The sequence below is a fragment of the Pelobates fuscus genome, chromosome 11 (assembly GCF_036172605.1).
Source record: "Pelobates fuscus isolate aPelFus1 chromosome 11, aPelFus1.pri, whole genome shotgun sequence".
Classification (NCBI taxonomy): Eukaryota; Metazoa; Chordata; class Amphibia; order Anura; family Pelobatidae; genus Pelobates; species Pelobates fuscus.
In genome coordinates, this window is record NC_086327.1 from 124,501,543 (window position 1) to 124,524,880 (window position 23,338).

At 39.0% G+C, this 23,338-nt stretch overlaps 1 protein-coding gene across 4 annotated transcripts in view; it reads left to right on the forward strand.

Moving 5' to 3' along the window:
* Positions 1–23,338, forward strand: part of CADM1 (cell adhesion molecule 1) — a 230,744-nt gene that overhangs the window by 151,853 nt on the left and 55,553 nt on the right. For all 4 annotated transcript variants that reach the window (XM_063436372.1, XM_063436373.1, XM_063436375.1 and 1 more), the window contains one exon: positions 22,825–22,921. In XM_063436372.1, the coding sequence (XP_063292442.1) occupies positions 22,825–22,921 (97 nt within the window). The remainder of the gene's footprint in view (positions 1–22,824; positions 22,922–23,338) is intronic.

The following is a 23,338-nucleotide window of genomic DNA, read 5'->3' on the forward strand; positions in this document are numbered from 1 at the left end:
ACTATGGTGCCCTTAGGGTGCCCCCACCCTCAGGGTCTGTGTGTCCCCCCCCTCCCGCCGGGCTCTAGGGGGTGGAAGGGGTTAAACTTACCTCTTTCTCCAGCCCCGGATGGAGGACTCTCCTCCTCCTCCTCCTCCTCAGCTGAATGCGCATGCGCGGAAGGAGCTGCGCGCGCATTCAGCCAGTCCATAGAAAGCATTCACAATGCTTTCCTATGGACGCTGGCGTCAATGAGACAGCCACTAGAGGCTGGATTAACCCTATTATAAACATAGCAGTTTCTCTGAAACTGCTATGTTTATAGAAAAAAATGGTTAATCCTAGCTGGACCTGGTACCCAGACCACTTCATTAAGCTGAAGTGGTCTGGGTGCCCATAGTGGTCCTTTAAAAAAACACAGAGCTTCGCGTGAGAAAAAGCTTAAAACAAGTTATGGGATATTTTTGTTTGTTTTATTCAATTACAGATTTTTCTAGAGAAGTTGCGGTTTCTTGTTAAAACCTCTCTTCTGCATATCAGCCATTCATATATATATATATTATATTATTTTTGTTATTCCACCACATAGTCCACTTTATCCGGCTGATCAATATTTCAGGGAGTTCGGTCTGTTGGGCTGATGGTTGAAATCACAAATTACGTTATATGGAATGGCTGCGTTGCCTTAAAGATTATTTTTTTTTTTGATGGTTAAATTAAAAACAGATTGGACATAAAATTGTATCTTCAAATCAATACGACAATTCTCCGATTTTCAAGACCTTTTGTTGAAGTTGTCATAAATACTTTTTAAAGAAACCAAAATCAGTCTAGATGTAGAAATGCAGGGGAAGATACAAACGGCTAACTGCATCTAATGCATAGCAGAGGAAATGCAATAAAATATTTGCTGCTGCCTCACTGAGTCTTGCAAGAAATGTATATTGCGGTTGACACAGGACACACAAGTATAAAGCATGACTATATTACATATGGAGTAAAAAATCCAAATGTGATGGCTCTTCGTCACAATATATTGGAAAAAATAAATGTTAATGTCATCTGAGAAGTACTATGATGCATTTGTTCTGTTTTGCCGTGCATTGTAGACAATGACACGCTGAATCTGGAATCAATGGACTTATGAGTATTAAGTATTTCAAACCACTCTGCACCTTACTGAGCTGGTGATTTACAAAGGTTATAAGAGTACAGTTATTTATATAGCACAGCGCTGTACAATGGGTAAAACAAGACAAACTACTAATTCTAACATAGCACGTTTGACATTAAGGACCAGTAGGCGAATAGGGCTCCTCCTAAATGGGCTTTCCATCAAAAAATTATACATTTACAGTTAATACTAATTTACTCTAGTTAAAGTATTTATTAAAGCAGATTTATGTAGATGGAACAATATGTGCATTAGATACCTCAGCGCCCCTCAATATAAAAAAATAAAATAAAAAAAAGCATTAAACTGAAAACGTTCGGACAGAAGATAGACGCAAGTCTTCAGCAGAGCCCCACCTTACTGTACTTAGACGATTCCAGCATTGATGTCCCACTGCGCTGGCAGGTGGGGGCACTAATGCACATGCACAGCGAACGCTGCAAGCTCATTAGGCCCTCCCCATAGGAAAACATTGATGCAGTGCTTCCCTATGGGGAATTGACTAACCCTGGATGTCCTCATGCAGAACGTCAGGTAACTAAAAGTTGCTCAACCACCACTTAAGTGCCTCTAGTGTTTTTCTGATTTACAGCCGCCAGAGGCAGTCTTAACCCTTAAAGCGGCATTAATTACCATTGCATAGTCAATGGGACATGGTCCCAGACCATTTCATTGAGCTGAAGTGGACTGGGTGCCTATAGTGTCCCTTTAAACAAAATTGCACAACAAATCCATCTTGAAAGATTTCACCACAGTGCTTCTCAAGACAAGGCCAGAAATACTTACTTTTTTTTTTTTTAAAGCGTGAGATTGTTATTCATTTATTTTCATTTTATCAAAGTATTTCTTTACCTCAACCTTATACAGTTTGAAAACTGATACCCAGACAAATCATTGTAGTTTTTGTTTTGTTGTTTTTATACTTCAGCCTAAAAACTATTCAGAATGCCCAGTACAGTCCAAACTGTGTAGGGATAAATCAGAAAGATATGATATAATAACAACAAACATTTAAAGTGCCCTTCTCCTGGCAGTGTTTATACAGAGCATAAATGAAATGAATAAATGAAAAGTCCCTGGAATAATGTTTTGTTGATGTGTAAGGAATGCAATGGTACACAGTCTGGAGTAGACTGGCAGAATTGTGTGCAGACAGCAGGACAGTGAATCTGTGCCCTTCTTGTTTCTATTTGCCGTTCGCCACGTTCAATTTCACAACACACTGATAAGCCTATGTTACGTTCCTGCCAATTTTATTAACTAGATTATAACAGTCTATAAATGGAGTTTATTATTCTAAAATAGAACACTGTGTAGCCTTAGTCTAATGTGATGTTTTTAACCTTTTTCTGAGGAGAATCCACGTGATGTCATTGGCGTAACAAGCTATTTTTCCTTCCCATTTACCTTCATTTTCCTGTTAACTTAGAAACATCAGATGGACATCAATGTCTGTGTAAATCTACAAACTGCAAAGCACCTGGGCAGGACAAACCCATTGGGTCTGTAATCCGAAAAATACATTAACTATAGTCTCACGGGCCATACCTGATAACTTGTGAGGGCCAGTGGAGTTCAAAGCAGCTTCCGCAGTGAGTCAGGGAACGGAACGGGAAAGTTAGGATTTGTTTTAGAACGTGTTTGTGATCTTTCTGTCTTATGGTTTTCCTGCCGTGATGTCTCAGGTAATTTTAACATCTCTAATATATTTCTAGGCAGGCTTCTCGTCCTGACATGTTCCTCATTCCAAAATCTTTAATGGTCACCTCAGGAGGCCCGGGTGGCTTTTCTCCTCTGCAATTTAATGCCAGGTTTCTCCAAATCCTCTCTCTCTGTTGCCGACTGGTAGCTGGAGTAACCATTATACATTCTTGTCACAGATTCAGATCACTGTGCGCTGCCTCCAGCAGGGACTCTAGAACACCGGCAAGACTGGCATGACTTACATCTCAGAAAGAAAGCGTTGTTTAGAGTTTCCTGAAGAAAATGGCAACTACGTTAACAGTGGGGACTGAATGCAAGTTAAACTTAATAGCATATTCTATGGAATCTGGAGTGAATTCTCTGTAGGATATGCTGGAGCATAATAGGACAACAGATCGGGGGTTTTAGTAGCATCGTAGGAGTTAGGCTTCCAAATGATGCCTCCAGGAGATCAGGAGAAACTACATGTGGGATGGCACTAACCTACAGAATATTGTATTCGTACAAACCTGATGCAAAAGTAAAATGTTGTTAATGGATTACTGCATTATTCTTGCAGTAAGTTTTTTTTTTTTTAAAAGCCACTACTTTTATATATATATATATTTTTTAAACCTTTTATACAGTTTTCGAGATGGAGATTAAAGACAAGTGGTTTTATTGCATTGAGAAGCATGCGGGCAGTAATGCAACCACATGCATTGTCATCACTTTTTAAAATTCGGCATCCTCTCTGTTCATCCCATTTGTAATGCATTCTATGACTTTCAGAACTGGAAGAGTTAATTTTAAGGCTGAATCCCGGTATTTTACTTATTTTTTTATTGCTTAAGCCAGTGATTGAGGCTTGGAATGTGCATCTTGCAGGCACATGGCTCTTTGCCAATAATAATGTAACAAGAAAATGCATCCACGTGTCTTAACAGCTATAGAGGCTGCATTCGGCACTTTGCCAGATTAACAAACTACAATGTAGTACAAAATTAATCAATATTCACCTTGGCAGTATTCCCAAATTGCTAGCAATCACTGCAATGATACTCTCCCTCAACCCCCCTACCCCCCTGTGATAAGTAACTCTGTTAGGAAAAAAAAAAAAAAAAAAAGGTGAACTCATATGGAGCAAATCACCTGTACTCACTTTTATTATGGAGGCTGAGAGGGGCGGCAGTGACACTCTTAGTGCCGTCTGAACAGTCAGTATTACAGCTGAGTTCTTGTCCCAGCGATATGCAGTACCAGAGCTATGTACCTGGAATCCTAAAGGTCTGATATATAATCCGTGATGGGTTTTGAAGTGCTCTAGGTTTAAACTCCGTAGAATTTTTGCGAAACATTAGTATTTTTTTTTTTTTTTTTAAGGTTGGTACTGCCAGTATTTGTAAATAACTTGTGTTGTAGTTGACTTTGATAGTCTAGCTCAGGAGGTGATCAGAAGGTAGATCCCCAGATTCTTAAAAACGACCGCTTCCGTGAGGCTTTACCATTCTAAAGGCATGCAAAGCATCATGGGAGTTGTAGTTCTTCAACATCTGGGAATCTACGTGTTTGGAACACCTGCATTAGATTAAAGGTCCTATGCTTCAGGTAGGCATATATCACTGATTAACATAATCTATACCTACCTGGAATTTGTCTTAGTATAGATGCTAGAAATTAATGCAAGTTGTTTTGCCTGCAATAGTCCACCCATTTTAGTTTTGAGGCCACCACGTTTTCCATTTTTTTTTTTTTTTTTTAATTCTTTATTTTTGTAGTGCGTGAGTTTACAACAATTGCTCGTGAGGTACCCCAAAGGTGATCCTCGAGCACATTTCAAACATTATAACGTCAAGGTACAATACAATACTAGCACAATTTTTTATATATGTATATGGTTAAGACTGGTAATAAACAGCTTGTGGAAAATTAGCTTAGCCTCTGCTGTGACATAGCGGTTACAGTGTATGATCTTATGATTAATTTGAGAGTTGGCAGACACCTACTGATGTGTATACTGTCCGTCTGGTGTACTGACGGGTAAGCCCTCAGTTCCTCCAAAGATTTGAAGCAGGTTGGGGCGCCATAGCATTCCCCATTGATTAGTAAAACAGTGCCTAGCGATGTAGCCGTTACTCGGCAATAAATGACGAACTATATACATGCTAAACACAATTGGTAGACAGACAGGTCTAACTAGGCAGAAGAGTAAATATCGTAGTGTAGCGATTACATGACACCTCGTGGGGAGAGCCCCGTTGTAGTAATGGGCTTGCGGTGGGTGTATACAAACGGAACAAGCCTTTCGAGGATTACTGGCTACGTTGCCATGCTTGGCCTTCTGTTAATACAGCCGATACTATTTTTAGATTCTCAGGGGGGTCAACAAGGCTTAATAAAATAAAATAAGATAGTCAAACTGTGCTGGCACAATAAAGGAATATACAGTTGTGGGTGCAATCAAAACAAAGTGTTATTTTTACGAATCAGGTTAGGAATTATTAGCTCGATTGGAGCATACTAGAGAGTGGATTGGGCCCTGTGGCCCATGCCTGGTATACTATGGAGCCGACTAAAAAGAAACTAATTCCAAGCTAATGGGGTAGTGTAACTATAGAAAAATAAAATGGGAATGCAATACTTAGATATGAGTCCCCTTTTTTGTCGTGTGGGAATCGTCCGTAAGTATTCTGTGGCCTGGGTGCCGGTATCGGGTATAGGTGAGCTGAGTTGGCCGGTTCCGTACACCGTAAGTAAAAGTTCCCGTTAGTGGGGCAACAAGTGGTGGGAGAGCAGTTCCATGGTAAATGGTGGGTCAGAGCGTTGTCTCGGCTCCAGTGGCAGAGGCTTGAGTATTAAACTTTCGTGTGCTCTGGGTATTGGGCGCGCTGACAGTTCGGGTCCAACATGAGGGACGGGGTCCATGTGTGCTGGGGGCCAGGGGCTGTTAAGGTGCATCCTGGTTTTGCCGCGTTGGTCTTCTGTGTTCAGGACGCGGCTTCAGTCCGAGAGGTGTGGGCCTTGACCCTGGGTACAAAGTCCCGTGTGGCTTCGGGATTCCAGCCGTGTGGGTTCGTTGGACGTAACAAGTCCGGTGGCAGTCCCAACGCCTGCAGGTGATTTGCTGCTTCTGGCAGGTCATGAATGGTGAGGACCATTTCCCCGTGCGGTATTATAAGTGCCCGGGCTTGGCTCCAGCGGTAGCTGATATTCTTCTCACGTAGTTGGGAGGTGAGGGGTCGGAGAGACCGCCTCCAAGCGAGGGTTCCCCCGGATAAATCCGCGAAGAAGGTTAAAGCCATTCCCTCGAAGTTGTATGGGGTATGTCCCCTGGTGGCCGCCAGCACGGCTGCTTTGTCCTTAATGCTTTGGAACTGGAGCACTATGTCGCCCGGTGCTGCAGGTGGTGCTTTGGCAGGTGTTGGGAGACGGAATATTCCCTCGATTTGTGTCGCTTTGGCTTGCTTCGGCACAAGTATGGCCGTCAGGAGTCGCCTGGCAAAATGTGGGAGTTCGTCTGGCAGTACCGACATCCCCACTCCCCTGATTTTTAGGTTTTTCTGCCGGCGTTTGTCTTCTAGCGTATCAAACTTTATCTCTTGGTTGCGGCTCTGTTGTGTGAGCTCTTCAACTTTCTGCCGCAGTTCTGAGATTTGTGTTGTGTGGGTCTGAGTCGTAGTTTCCATCTCACCGAGACGGTCTGTCAGTCCCCGCAGGTCTTGTCGGAGCAAGGCCACATCCGCCGATATTTTCGAGTGGAAGTCCGCCATGATCTCCCTGATGGCTGCCAGTGTCACTGGGGCGACATCGGGTGCCTTGAGTGGGGGCTCCGTCCTCGTTGTTGGCTGCCGCTTTGTTGCCTGTATGTGGTCTCCGTCCTCTTCGTCCAAGACTCCGTCGGAGAAGTCGGAGCAGCCTCCATGAAGGGACGCCATTGCGGCCTCCTGGGCGCCTCGTGCTTGCAGCCACAGGTCCCCGATACTTCTCCCCTGTTGGGGTCTGTCGGGTTTTAGTCTTTTCGTCGTCTTGCCCATTTAGGCTATATTAGGGTCTTTTGGGTGCCCTTAGTCTCGGTTTTTGGGGGTTTAATCTTGTCGTTTCACCGGAGCTCTGAGGCCATGCGACTATCCGCTCCAGTGGTTAGGCCACGCCCCCCACGTTTTCCATTTATTAAGTTTGATGAATGTAGCTAGCTCCAGCGCTAGACGTTCTGTGGGCAGTTTCTCACATTTTGGCCGTAACGCTCTTCAGATACTTCACTGCCCACTGCTGTTGGCCTCCTGGCTGCCAACAAAGCTAGCTATGAAATGCTTTGAATTTATTTCTGAGGATTTTAACAGTGCTGTAATGTGAATATATATATATATATATATATATATATATATATATATATATATATATATATATTTTAATATTATTTATTTGATTTAGTATATATGTCATGCCTATTTGGTGCTTATTCAGAACTGTTCATCCTTCACTCATGCTGATAGTTGCTCTGTCTTTATGAATCTACAGCTCTTAAAGAAACCTTCAAAAATGATGGTATTTGATCTTTGTTTATATAAAACTTAACTGCACTCCAGCTAATTATATCACTTTGGGGGTGAGGTGTTGGTTATCACATACCATAGTTTATTTAAAGAGTGTCACAACTAATAGTGTAACTGAAGCGTGCAACATTTTTCCATTTGTTTGTGAAAAGTGTAGATTATATATACATCCGAGTCACAAGAAAATCCTATTCAAATCCATTTTAATTCCAGGTTGTAGCAGATTTATAGGTGGAAACGTTTAGAGGAGGGGGCATTGCAGTGTACTTAACATAGTAACGAACTACGTCGTCTTTCTGTGTAGTGTGAAATCTGTAGATTTTGTATATATCGGTGTCAAAAAAAAATCCTATTTTAAATCCGTTTTAATTCCTTGTTGTAAGATCATTACACATGGAAAATTCTAGAGGAGGGGGACATTGTAGTGAGTGAACTCTTATACAAGACACTGCATTATAATTTCTCTTTTATTTGTGATATACTGGCATATTCTCTAAGAAATACAAAAGCTCTTTCATAGTTTTGGAGTAAAATGCCACAGACCATTACAAATATTAATGAGCCAACGTCTGCAGCTTGGCAACAATTGGGTAAAATATCCAGCAGGCTGTTTAGGGTAGCACTGCAATTTATTAGGAGTAAAGGGTCCCGACACGCAGCCATTACCGATACCTTTTATGCACATTCACCAGAATAACCGATCAAAGACAAGTTATTTATACAAGTTACATGATATAAAGCCACAGCATGCTCATACTAATAAATATTAAAATAATAGAGAAGAATCGTATAATTCATGAAACAAGTACTGCAGGGTGTTCGCACTTATGTTTCGAACACAGTGACACATTCATCATTCACAGGATTGAATCATAGGAAACTTGAGCATTTTGTGTCAACTGCAACGGTTTTTCCTATTTATTATTTTTTTTTTACTCGTATTTATTTATATTCCTAACTCCTGTACATGCAGCCGTTCCAGACATTTCTTGCGACGTTGCTACTTTAACCAGGGGACATTTTAATAGTTACATTAGCGCCCTATTGTGTAAGATGCGGGTTAGCAGGCTCTTATACTAAACTGAGAACTCTAGGACAATCCAACATTCAAATTGAATTTCAAATTTAAGGCCAAAGTATCCACACTTGAAGCACTGCTGTCTTGGACATTTTTCCAGCTTGCCTATTTTGGCCTTAAATTTGAAATTCAAATTAGATTTTTAAAATTCTCATTTTAGCGAATAACCTTATAAGTCTGTCCAATATATTTCTAAAGTCTGTAGATTATGTTAAGTTTAGGTCCCAGCTCCCCTCTCCGTGGAGACAATAGGGTTAAAAGTTACATTTTCTCCCTTGCCATGCCGGTTTTGCTGTGGTTGGCTCTACCTGGTCCCGCTTCCATAGCTGAGATCATCAATTTGACTACCTCAGCCAATCCAATGCTTCCCATAGGAAAATGCTGTGCCAATCGGCATATACCTATAGGGATGCATTAATTCAATGCATCTCTATGGGGAACTGATCAGCAATGGACTAGGAAGCACCTCCAGTGGTCGTCGTCTGAGTCACTGCCAATAGAGGTGTTGCTAGGCGGCAACGTCTCTTCTCTGAAAAGGCTGTGTTTATGGTTCTTAGACTGCAGGGACATGCCATAGACACCATTAAGCTGTAGTGGTTCTGGTGTCTACAGTGTCCCTTTAAAGGGTTAATATTAGTAATTTGGCAACCATAGTGATTAACTGGGTAGCTTTAATGCTTTTCAATCCTGAAAGAGCACATTTTTAAGATAAACCATAGCAAATCTCTGCGGTTTTAATATTTTTTTTTTTTTTTAAGTTCTCGAAATCCTAGCTTATCATAGCATTATCACTTGCCTCTGCCTACAGATCTGTATTGTCTTGTATCCGTGATCTACTTTCTGGTTACTATTTGAGAGAAGGCTCATATTCACAATCTAGATGTTGTAGGCCTTGCATGTGATGCTTAGACTTTGAAGTGTAAGCTTTCTGTCCTATTTAAATCATTGTGTGCTCTCACGCTTGCAGACAAATCAAAATTACAATGTTAATCGATAGCGTCACAATCCCAATTTCAGTTCTTCTTAATGTTTCATCCAGCATCAAACATGGATCTGGCAATACTTCAAGCACTGTTGGTCTTTGTTAAGCTTTGATTGGCAAAGTTAAAATTGTGTTAACATTGTTGCCAGTTCTGCATACAATGGGGGAATCTACAGTTACAGAATCCGTGTCACCCCTACCGAGTCTTCCATTATCTAGGATTTTGAATTGTAAGGACAGAGGGGCAGAGTGATCCATTGCTGGAGCACAGACTTTGGAACTAAACGGTTTGTAACTAGTTTAATCCCAAAAGGTGAGCAAGCGCCAGGGACCTCTTGGCACCATAACCACTTTTTTAAAATGAAATTTTCATGGTGTCCAAACTGGTCCTTTAATCACTCAGAAAACACTTATAGCTATTACTTCTATCTCTTGCATCCTTGACAAAATTAATGACCACTGCCTGGTGGATAAAATTACGGCACAGGTGAGGAAGAGGAACACTCTACATACGTTTGAGAAAATCTGTGAGCCCTGGGTTACAAGCGACTTTATTGACTGAGCAACATTCAAAATGTCACGGGGAGACAGGTTGCGGGAGCCTCATTCTGTCCCCCCTCTCCTCATATGCCCCTATTTGGGTGCGACACCTCTCGGCGATTATTTGGCTGGGAGTGTGCCGCACCAGCAGTGACCACTTGGCTATACCACTTAAGTCTTTTTTACTATATTTCTTCATCATACACTTTTCTGATACCTTCTGTCCCTTGAGATAGTCACAGTATTGTACGTGTGTTTATTATTTAGATGCCCAGGGATGAAGTAAATATCTATCATCTGGGGTTTTTGCATTAAGGGCATTTATTCAGTGCACTATAATATCTATTGCCAGAGACAAGGGAATCTTTAAATCTCTATCCTTCTCTAATTTCTAAAAATTAAAAAAAATCATTATTTTCATTCATTATGTGAATATTTAACAAAGTGGATGAAACCGCTCACATCGAGGACTACCTCGAAAAAACTACTATGATTCTTATTCCCTCCCCCCCCCCCCCAAATCCCTAATATTCTTTTAATACGGCTGCTAACATCATTCTATTGTCCAGAGTGATATCTGTACAGTGAGTGAGTATTTTGTATCCATATCTCCTTCTGCTGATTCTTAGATAGATGTTGTGGGAAGCCATTTTACATCCGTGTCTTTATTTTCAAGGTTTAGCATCCATTTCTACAATTTAAAACCACAGCAGACTAAGTGCATTAATGGTTTAACTACCACCGCACTTTACAGCCATTTAAGACTACTGTGGCGTGTTCTTGGTGCTTACAAGTGAATTAGCCGAACCAAGAACTAACCAATAAAAAAACACTGCGGTGCATTTATAGCACATCTGATCGAATGCATTAAATGTGCTGCGTTATTACACAAGGTATGGGCTGCAGTACTGTATGTTAACGTAATAGGACTGTTAAATCGTCGTCCTGTCCTCGCTAAGATTAGGGATGCTCTGCTGTATGGAGATACACCGTATTCTGAATGCACGGCCACGCTTGTCTCATTAATACTTAGCACATGTACTGCAGAATTTTACTTTTTGAATTCAATACCTGCTTCGGTCGTAGAATAGTAATGAATGCGAAGATTGTGTTGCAGTATATTACTCTCGGTGCCAAATGTCATGTTACGGTTCAGTGCTTCAGCATATGTTGGTGGTTTATAAATAAATAACATTTGACATTCGGAAGGAAATGTTTTTTTATTTTTTCCGGATTTTATTCTAACATGAGTGCCTGTAGTTACTAGGTGTTGTGCAGTAAATAACATTTCATTCGATCAGCCATCTAGCGCTATACTCATTATACCTATGGAATGGATTTAGTGGATCTTTATGTTCAAGCAATGCATTGCTGTGTTTTTCTCGTTGACAAGTCGGAGAGGCCCATTATATGCTCTTCTTTACCAGTGCAGATGTGTCACTTCTGTTTCACACTCCAAGTAAAGCACTGATAATGCTAATATTTCAATTCTCTACGCTAGGGTTTTATTCACCAAACAGTGATTTTTTGGGGGGGGGGGATTTTTTTTTTCCTCCCCCTCTATTTTGGCCTAGTCTATATTGTGTGTTCCATTTACCCTAAAGGAACACTATAGGGTCAGGAACACAAGCATGTAGTCCTGACCCTATAGTGTTAAACCCACCATTTAGGTGGCTTGTCCCCCTCAGCCTCCTGAAAAAGCATTCAAACTCCCCTTATTTCCAGCACAGCGCTGACCCTGCCGCCGATCTACCTCCTTGATGACATCAGAATTGTTGAATTTTAGCCAATCCAATGCTTTCTCATCGGGAAAGCATTGGATTGGCTAAAATCTGCATGGCGGCTGGGCCAAACGCCGTTTTGGCAAATCAGCACTGCATCTATATGAGGAAAATTCAGCGTCCCCATGCAGTGCGTGGAGACTCTGAACTGCAGTGCTGCTTTCTGTGCAGCCCTGAGGAGTGGCCACTTGGAGGTGTCCCTAGGGGGAATGTAAACACTGCCTTTTCTCTGAAAAGGCAGCGTTTGTATGAAAATGCCTGAAGGCAATGATTATACTCATGAGAACAACTACATTAAGCTGTAGTTGTTGTGGTGACTATAGTGTCCCTTTAAGCTGGTTTTGCGGAAAATCGGTAGAAAATTATAAAGGACTTATTCTCTAAATGTCTTATTTAATGCACATAATGATATAGCTAGGAAATATGTCAATATATGTCAACCAACTTTGATACATGATGATATATTGTATATAGTAGACTTAAAGGATGATTTGGGTGATATTTTGTAGTATGTATATAAGTATGACTTTTGAATTCTAGATTGTTAAACTGAGTATATATTACAAGGAGAAAATCTGTTGTTTGCTGCTTGTTGGTCTTTTCTATTCAACTTTGTGTTGGAACTACAGCTGAGATAATGGGCTCTACATTCTGTTGACTGTACTGTCATTGGTTGATGCAGGCTAATGTCAGCATGTACAAATACTGATGTTAGAATATGGAGTGCTGGATTGCATCTGAATACCAATGAGCGACCATACCCAGTTTCCCAAGTGAAGTGGGAGCAAGAAGTACTCACTAAGGCTACATCACACCTACTGAGGAGACTTGAAACTGGGTGGAGAAAGAGGGACGTTGGAAGTGAACGGTCACTCCACAGAGCATTATTTCTGTAGTGTTCTGAAATGGCTAGGGCTTAGGTTTTTGTGTGTTTTGGGCATTTTTTGTGTGTCGTGTGTGTATGGTGTTTTGTATTTTTATTTTTATTTATAGGTCCTTAAAGAAAAGGACTGTAGCAAGAGCTCCAAATTGGAAGATCCTGTCAAGCCAAATTTAATATTGCTGAGTAATGAACAACCTAACTGTTTAACTTGTGTCTTGGTTTGCTGGGAAACCATAGACATCTCTTGATTCACTGGGATACCATAGTGTTCCCCAATCTGTCAGTATCTCCATTGGAATAAAACCGGGAAATACATAAATCCTGGACTGCTGGTGGTCCTTGAGGACTGGGTTGGGGAACACTGCTCTACGGCATTCAAAAAATGTTTAGTTTGGCAGCTAACGTGTGGGGAGAGTCCGATTGCAGTTTACTGAGGCAAGCCCCTTTGCAAGTTCCATCCTTGTCCCTAAATAAGAGCTCGCAAATGTAGCGTTTGTTATAAATGATAAATATGGCGAGAGCCCTGTGCAAAAGAACTTACAGTCTAAAGGTTATGCAAGTACCGGTAGTTATTTTTTTTACAGTTCTTGTAAGAAATAGAGAAATCTGTAAATTCACAAACCCCAAAATATTACTAGCACTATAGACTCGCTAACCTCTACAACACATTTTTTATTTATATTACAATATACCATGTCTTTACTTCTTATTTCTACTATTACAGAGCAAAATACATTATTAAGAACTACATTTGCATATTCCAAAAGATCATAATTCAGCATATTCATGATTGAAATGTACTAAATAATACTTAAGCGTAATCTTTGTGTTGCAGTGAAATATAACCATTTTTACTAATACTGATGCATTAAATATCACAGTCTGTTTTCTATGAAACCCTTTGTCTGTTTCCAATTCTGCTTAGTTAAGTTTATAAGCTATAAATTGCCATCTTATTAATCTGGAAAACTGAACTAAAAATATTGGTTAAATATAATTACCTTTTACAAAGTGTGTAGTGTACGCTGCCATCTGCAATTTATTTTTTTACATGTGACATGTTTTATTTAATTTTAATGGATTGCATTCGAAGGAGTTCGCTATTGCTGATAAGCTTATTTACGGCAATGCTGTGTAATGGGTACTCAAAGCAACGAATGTTATTGGATCGAGCAAGTTGGAGATTTGGAGACAAATGATAACAATAGATCTGCTCTTGCTGGAAAATGTGCTAAAAGTGTCAAAATAAATTAAATATACATATTTTGGTGTTTTTTTTGGTCATTACTTGTAGACCCCTTTATGCTCTGTGCTTTAGTTTGCTAGTATATGCAAAATGTTAAAATGAATCCATCAAGTCCGAGGGAATCTGAGTAGGTTAATGCGGACTACAGAAATAAAAATAGATTAAAAGTAAGTACGTATACTGACCGAAGATAATGAAAAGTTAGAGGACAAATGGGTGCAGCGGATTATGGTAGGGGGAGTGGATTACTGAAAAAAGATGGATTGAAAGATGTGGCTAATGGGACATAACTAGGCAAGAGGTGATGATGAGAACTTTTTAAAAACGGATTACATGGAGAAGATATATGTAGGAACATAGCCAGAGATTAATAAAAAAGATGGTGAAGATCTTTGCAATTCTGGAACCGATATACAGCTTCCCCAAAATGTTCTCTATGAGTGCATCATTAAATGTATGGTCTACAGTGCATGCTATATTTTTGGAATTTCAATCAAAAAAGAAAGTCGTTGAGGTATCATCCGATGATATGAACATACAAAGAAAGATTGACATTCGTTTTTGACACAATTTGAGCACTGTAAGTAAGAGATTAAGCAATAGCTCTGCCACACCAGCATTCGTGGGGTGGGTAGAATAGGGGTTGAAAGAACTACTTTAATATGGCTGAATCTTGTACTTATCTCTGCTGAATTGTCGCCCATGTCTCTGCACGCTGTGAGTTACTCGGGCCATTGCTTTATCATCAGCTCCTTGAGGAACACTGAGAACGAGAAGGAATCTAGTCCAGCAGGACTTCCGATGAATGGCAGTGGATGGATTAGGCAGTAATAATATTTGCTCTCGTTACATAGCGACAGGAAATTGTCATGCATGTAAAATGAATATGGGGAGTGAAAATTGGATAAAAAGAAAAAATATATATATCTATATTCTCAATCAATAAAAACAATGATTATATAATTTGATGAACCAGCTAGAACTGGACATATTGTAGATAAACGTATTGAATCGTACCATAGACATATTAATGTGATGAAAAAAGTGCCAAAGTGGCCACAATGGTGAAATATAAACCAAACGAACTCTTACTAGAAACAAAAGCAAGTATTGCATATCCGGCATTGATCATGTGTCAATTCTCCCTACGTGTTACATTCAGCCGTACAAAAGTAAAACAACCCTACTGTATCATCTAATGTAAAGATGCATCTTTAAAGACCATCTTTACATTAAGGACCGATCCCAACACATTTCATCCTAAATGCAGAGTTTTGAAAGACATACATCCTCCATATCCTGAAATGAATATAGACAATTGTTTGACTTCTAAAACGGGTAAACAAATCGGGATGCAAACAAGCATACTGATTGGTGGTCTTCTCTCCATTCTGTATTACACGAGTCACTCACTACAAATAGCACAGCCTGCATAGCCTAAATATCTATAAATATAAAAAAAACATAATGCTTTGATTTGTTTTTGTATTTTGTCATGGTGGGGGCCCAGGAGAACATTAACCTTCTGAGCATCTTCTAAACCCCCCTCCTCCAACTTGTTAGAGTGATGTGAGCCAGATCACTCTGATCAATTGGTTATTGATATTACCTGCCCTGTTTAAATAATTCAGTTTCAGGGAAGAGATAAATAGTCATAATGGTTTCCGTATCGGTAGAATAAAGAACTCTCAAATACAGAAAAGTGACCTTTCCACTTTAAGCAGAGGAGGACGCAAACAGCATCTAAAATTAATATAGCATAAGATGTTCCGAGTTTTAATACAAAAAAAAAGGTACTTACAGAAGTATTAATGCTCTCTCTAATTTCATTCCTTTAGTTCAAACCAGTCTCCTTTTACTCATTATATCACTCCGTGCTGCTTATTCTTTCCTTCGTAATGTCCCTAAATTGAAAGTATTGTGAAGTAATGTCCCTGTAATTGGCAAACAGATATGATCTGATCTCCCTAAATTGGCAGGTGCTGGAATATCCTGCGACTCCTAATGTGTAATTCATTTATTCAAACTTAATGTCCATTAACATTTTGTGAGAGCTCGTTAGCTTTAATAATGCATTTCTACCTTTAGCTTAAGCCACCCAAAAGCCAGATTTAGATCAAAGAGAGAAGCTTCATCAGATAACAAGACTTCTTTGGCGCCTAGCGTTTGTTCGTCTCCCTTGCCCTTACGTGTCAGAGGGCCTGCTGTAGAAAGTAGTGGTACTGGCATTAATCTGCAAGAGCTGATCAGATTGCGACAAGAACCCTACTTTGTAAATATTAAAAAGAAGATTAACATTAAGATAAAATAACGTTTTTAATATTGTTTTAAGAAGCAGTACGTCTCTTCTCAACCGAGTTTGAAAATTGCGTAATCAAGGGGCGAAGGGAGAGTAGTTGTTCAGTGGGCAAGTTGTTTTCATATAAATATGTACACTTTCATTATAAGATGCCTTTAAAATATTTTTATACTAGTATATTCACCATTGGAGGCAACCCTGAGAATGATAAAGCCAGCTTAGTAGAGATGGAATGTTCAAACCTTCAAACATTAGTTGAGTTTAAGACCTATCTAGCTTTTGTGGGGTGGGATAAGTTTTTTTTTTTTTTTTTTTTTTTTTAAATTTGAGTCTTTAATGGCACGAGAGAGCAGAAATGTATAATAAAGAAGTTCACAGGTAGGCATTTAGCTTCAAGACATGAACTAGAAATGTCCTTCCTCAAAGTAGTTTCATATATTATTTATCTAATCTGTTTTATTACCAAGATTAGAAAAAATCAAATGTGTTTTTCCTTCTTTTTTTGCCAATTGTGTGTTGAATACATGGATTAAGAAATTGTTATTTTCTAAAGAAGCTGTTAAGCTAGATAGTTGCACTGTCTTAGTCTGTCTTCTCCAACACCTTCACATTGTGTTCACTCATTGTTTGAACCTATAATTGGCAAATTATAATTCTTGCTTTATGTCATCTGAACTTTGACTCCCTCTTCCTCATCTCCTTTTTCCTCTCTCATCCTGATTGAACCATGCCTGCTCCTTATTTATTTGCACATGTTGACATTTGCCTATTATCGTTTTTTTTTTTTTTTGTCACTCTGTCCTCATTCTATTTGTTTTGCTTTCAAAGAAATGTCTTGGTACTCTGTCTTTTTTACTCCCTTTCTCTCTCAAAAGCATGATAGTTTCTCGATCCCCTTTTCCCTCTCTCTCGCTTTGCTCTCTGTCTCTCGTCGCTGTATCCTGTTTTTCAAGGTCAAATGGAGGTGGCATTAAGGAATAAAAATTAATCTGCCACTTCAGAGATTTTCTCTCTGTATTTGAAGCAACTGTGTCCAGTCTTCTCTTCAGAGCAATATGTTCTCCCCTCCTTCAGTGTACTGCGCTGAAAAGCATTGTGCACCCAAGCTGAGAGCAGCCCATTGCTGCCCTTGCGCGCACACTGTCTTGCTGTTATATATGACACTCGGATGGATGTATCATCGTGGAACATGGCACAGATCTGTAGCCTCAGCATGAAGGCAAATTAGGTTTCTTCAGCCTGAGCTACTTGGTGTGTGAAACTCTCTGCAGAAATAGATTTTGAGTTGTTGTGATATAAATATCTCCTTCGTTATTTAGTACATATCTGCCCTTTTGCTTTCACAAATATATCTGGGTAGGTTATCAAAGAAAAGGGTCTTGGAATGTAACTAACGTACTCATTTGACTCAAGCACATTAAAGCAGTACTATATCAGTAAGGGTTTAACAGATTTTGTTAGGGTGGTGTTGCAAGTCTGGTGTAGTCCATGACCAATCTGCTGTCTTGGTTTCAGTATACTGAATATCCTTCTCTCTCCCCACCGCTCTTCCCTAACGACACTTGCGATCCCCCTGATCTGCGTCATTGTAAGTGATTTAATCTGAATCTGATTGTACAGGAAAACGGAGTGTTAGATTGTACTTTTCTTTATTTAGATAACTAGAACATATTACTTTATCCGTTAAGGGGACTAGAGTGCAACTATTATTGTTAAATTGAAAAATATAGCTACTCTTGTATTCCAGATAACAAACGTGTTTGTAAACATTGTGTATTAAGACAAGAAGGAAAGAGAGTGGGCAGGGAGAAGGGTCAGAGAGCTTGTATGTAACAGCACTTAGTCATAGGCAGATGCACTGTACAGCTAGATATTCCACACAAACACATACACACACACACAATACTGTAGAAAAAAAAAAATATTCATCATTAATCCGATTCCTCTACAGGATTGCTTTATTAACTTACCTTAGTCATTGGTCTTGAATCGTCCTACTGGGGCATCCTCAATTGCTGCATGTATAGATTTTTAAAATTGCCCGTAAAACAAAAATTTAGAAAATCTTAACTGACTGTTAATTGTAAGTTTTAGCATACTGTGAACTCTTCTCCTCCTCTTTAAATATGAATATTTTTTTTTTTTAATATAGTCAGGACTTCATGTTTCTGTGAAACATTGTTAATCTTAGAAACTCAAGCTAAAATCTTGGCACCCAGTCCTGGTCTTCCAATGCAACTGGAGCAATTTGATCCCGAGCTCTTTCAGTTTTAGCATACCACAACAAATTCTTCTTACGTTTTAGATCCACTTACAAAGGTTAATAACATGCGCTGTAAATTGAGCACAATAATACACTCCAGGAGTGCTGTAAGTGCAAGGAAATAAAACTGTACTTCCACTAAAAATAATGCCACATTTATTAACACAATAAAAAAAAAAATGCTTACAGGATTAAAGGCGATAATACACCTCTCACAAAATACACTGACAGAAGGCATTTGTTAGACCGTTCCATGGTTCCTAAAATTTTGGGACAACAAATGCAATGTCTGACCGGGATTGGTACCTCGGATCATTTTGTCTCTTGTTGACATTATACCACTAAAATAGATGACTAACTTTGTAATGTTTCACCTTGTCAGAATACCACGGTGAATAAATCTTTGCAGTCCTTTCCGCGTTAACCCCATTTGCCGAAGTGAGTCTATTTCCCATATAACCTAAAGCAGGGATCGGCAACCTTCGGCACTGCAGATGCTGTGGACTACATCTCCCATAATGCTATTATAGTCATATTATTTTCAAAGCATCAGGGGTGATGTAGACCACGACATCTGGAGTGCCGACGTTTGCCTACCCTGGGCAGGGAAAGATAATAAAAAGGGCAGTGCTCAACACCACAAATGAAATGTAAATCCTAATATCAATACTTTTCTTCCTATTGGCTATTTAAATCCAACATAAATAGGTCTTAAATCTGTATAAAAACCATAAACAGGAGAACCTGCATAGTGCATTATTGTCACTCTATACAAACATAAATGGTGATGTATAGAACCACTCACATTTACCAGAGCCTCATATCTCAGGAACTGGCTTAATATCACAAACTACAAACCGTAGTTAGTGAAACTACTGCTATATGAGGCTCTGGTTAATGTGAGTAATTCCATCACCATTTATGTTTTTATAGAGTGACAATAATTGCACTATACGGGTTCTCCTGTTTATGGTTTTATACAGGTTCAAGACCTATGTATGTGGTATTTAAACCGCCAATATTGAGAGAAGAATTATCTTCGGATTTATATTTTATTTGTGGTGTTGAGCAATTCACATTGTATTATTATCTTTCATGTTCTAAATCTAACAAATTGGGTGATCGTTGGTATTGGGGATTGTTGCTGTGTTACAACCAGCGCCAGTTACACCTTATTGTTTTTATCTTGGATTTTACCCTGAACTGTGGGCTAGAAAACTTTGACCATCAAAACATTTTTTAAAAAAATAATTGCGGAACTTCGTAAATGCAGGGTTCTACACAAACTTAATAAACATAATAGGATATCTATCGAGCTTTTGTGGTTTGCGAATATGTCCGAACGTATTCTATCAAATGTCCTTAGTTTACTCTCACAATAGGCAGCAGTTGTTCTTTGTGCAAACATTTAATGATACAGTCTGAGTGACGGAAAGCGCAATTTTGTTGCTGTAATGAGTGTTCTTTAGTGTACCAGTTATATCAGGCTTGTTGTTATTTTTATTTTTTTTCCTATAGTGAAAATTATGGGAACATTAAAGGGAAAGGGTGCAATGAATTCTTAAAAGCTTACTTAGGAAAAGTGGGAAAAATAGCTGTCTTTGTAGAGCAAAAATAATAAAATAAAAAAATACTGCGTGGGAAAACTACCTGAAAAGAATGTACAGATAATGTGCAAAACTCTGGAAGATTACTTGATTGCTATGGCATACTGTGCGGTACACAGTAATGTAAAAGAATTGGTATTTCTCGTGAAATATAATGGGTATTTCTCATTAATGGCCTTAAAAGATGGAGCCCTTAGACTGACAAGAGTTATTTACTAAAGTGTGATTTATTGGGAATTTATAGTTAATTTAAGAGATTTCCAAATTTTAGTTCTCATTATCAAAATTGGAGAAAACTCTTCAAAGGGGGGGGGATATGTTTTAAGTTTGGCTGTTTTGCCCTGAAATCTAAAATTCATGTTCCGTTCACTTAGTAATGAACTATTCATACCTTGGTGAATCACCCGGTGTGGTTTGTTCATAAAGTAAAGAGGGATTTGTGGTTGGTTCTCCTTCAGAACTTGATTGACAGTAATAGAACCGAGGTGCTTCTCATTCATATGCCAGGTTTGGTGGGATCCTGATTTGAATGCTTATTTCCAAGACATTATCTCGGTGACACATATGGATTACTAAAGATCTATAAACAACCTATCCTTTTTATTGAACAGCACATTGATAAGTATACAGTAATGAATTTGACATTCAAACCATGAGATCTAGACTTCAAGGCTACTGATTTAACGCAGCCCTTCCATCTTCCTTCCAAAGGCATAGAATCAGGGAGAAAATCGTAAAACTCTAAGAAATGTGAATATTTAACAGTTGGATTAATCTGTGAGAAAGACACATCATTTGTAATGAAATACTTTATTTTTATTTTTTTTAAGTTGCCAAAGTGTAGTTGTTCAAGCTGTTGGCATAATAACATTCTTATCAACGTTGTTCAATGTTTACAAATGGACAATATTTTTTAGTACTCATTATTTAAACTCCAAGTAATGTCTTGTGGATACCCTAAGGTACATTCTATTCTGATCTTTGTTAGCATTCTTACACCGTTCTTTTTCTATGCTACACATGCTAGAATTTTCCTTACTACTTCCACATTCAACGCATTCTAACAATTTTTTTTTTGTTTGTTTTTTTTTGTTACACGTCACTAAATTCACCAGAACTCACTACAGGTGAGTATAGTCAGTCCCTGCAGGCTTTTTTGCAGTAAACACGGTCTTTTCAGAGAAACATTAAAGCCTAGGGACACCTCCACTTGCCACTTCTCAGATGGCTGCTAGAGGTGCTTCCTGGGGCAGTGCTTCACAGTGTTACTGACATCGTGTCTCCACTCTCTTCATGGAGACCCTGAACTCTCCTCATAGAGATGTGAGGAGATGCTGATTGGTCAGGGTGGCGTTTGGCCCTGCACCTGCCCCACCTCCTTGATGATCTCCGCCAATCCAATGACTTCCTTGCAGTGCCTAGAGAGCTGGAAATAAGGCAAGTACCCTTTCTAAGGAGGCACGGGTGGGAGGAGGGAGGGGATTGGGGCAAGCCATCTACATGGTGGTTTTAACACTATAGGGTCAGGAATACATGTTTGTGTTCCTGACTCTATATAGTGTTTCTTTAACATTTCTATCAGGAACATTCTAAGAATAATTTTACATTTCTTATGCTGTGCTGCACATTCAAAACATTCTTACACCTTTCACATTCTATACTGCACATTTTAAGCATTTTTGCATCGTTCACGCTATATTACACACCTTCTGCATTGTTCATACTAAACATTTTCTGTACTCTAAGGAGCACTGCATAGACATCTTCACCACAATTGCTTGTTTTCTTTTTCTACATTTTTTGCATGGAGTCTGAATATTCTTGTCAGCCTGTTATTGTGGCTTTGCCATTATACCTTGTGATTTCTGATCATTCAGTACTTCTCATCGCTATTTATTTTATTTGTGAAAGCCAGCACATAATAATGTAGAATTAGTTTGTAACACCTGCCAACGTGTCACATGGCTAAAGAGACACTTTAATTTTATGCGGACAGGGCTATTTGGGACATTTTCGGCAACAATATGATTGTACTTGTAGCTATGAAAAGTATCTTAGAAGAAAACTAAAGTATGTTATTTGTACAAAGTGATTGCATAACACATTCTAGTTTGATACATTACAGCGAGATGTAGGTTTTAAAATACACAAAAATATGGTGTTCACAGAAAATTAGGGGAATTTGAAATGAAAGGCAGAGGGATATTTGGATCCCGGATAGGAACTATCCTTCGTTAATTAAAACTTGGGCAGGATGGTTTGTGCGATATCCAACTCTGAGCCAATGTCAGTATAACGGGATGGAGTGTACTTTCTCATTTCATTGGAAACGTAGAGCTGTTTTTAATGTCCATTATTTCCTTATATGTTCACATAATCTTTATGTGGCATTTATTAGAAAAAAACAGACAACAAATGATTGATTTGATCACAAATGATTTGGCTAATGACATCCATTTATTATCCATGAATGTGGCCATGAGCGACAGACCGTAAGAGCTTCACTTTTTTTGGAGGAGAAACAAGAACGCAATTAGTAATATTTTTCATTAGTAATATTTTTATTATTGCGTTATACCATTGGCAGCATTGAAATCTGCCTTTAAAGAATTCACCTGCGCATTAACTATTTTTACGCATTTTGGTTTTGTATATTTATGGTTGTTGTTTTACCAATCCTTTTTGGGGGGACAAAAAAAGCACACAAATGTATTAAATGTTTTTTGTGTCTTTTTTGTTTTTTTTTGTCCGGCAGATAAACCAGTATTGATGCTGACGGCAAAGAACGCACACAGTTTAACGAGAGAAGGGGAGGCGCTGGAGCTTAATTGCATAGCAGATGGTAAACCCAGGTAAAGTACCAGAGTTGTGCAAAGGTTGTTTCTGATTTGCAATCTGTCTCTCAGGTGTGACATGTAATCGAGAAGTTAAACGTAAAAGTGGGATATAAACTTTAATTCGTATTGACTTGGCGTGACTTTTAGCACATGGATCTTTAAGCACAGGATTTGCAGTTCTTTTAATACATCCTTATACCAAAACACACAGTGCACCAGGATAAATGCCATTATAAGGTCATTTTGTTCCGCGGATTTTGATGCTGTGTGTCGAGGCAAATCTTTACCAGGGCTCGATAAAACCTGTATCCAGTTTGTCTTGCAACACCGTGCCTAGCAGTGCCTCAATTTTATATATTTGCAGAACATCCTTCTATGTGTCTCCTGGTATATAGGTCTGCTCCTAAATTTGCACTGGATAGTATTGAGCTA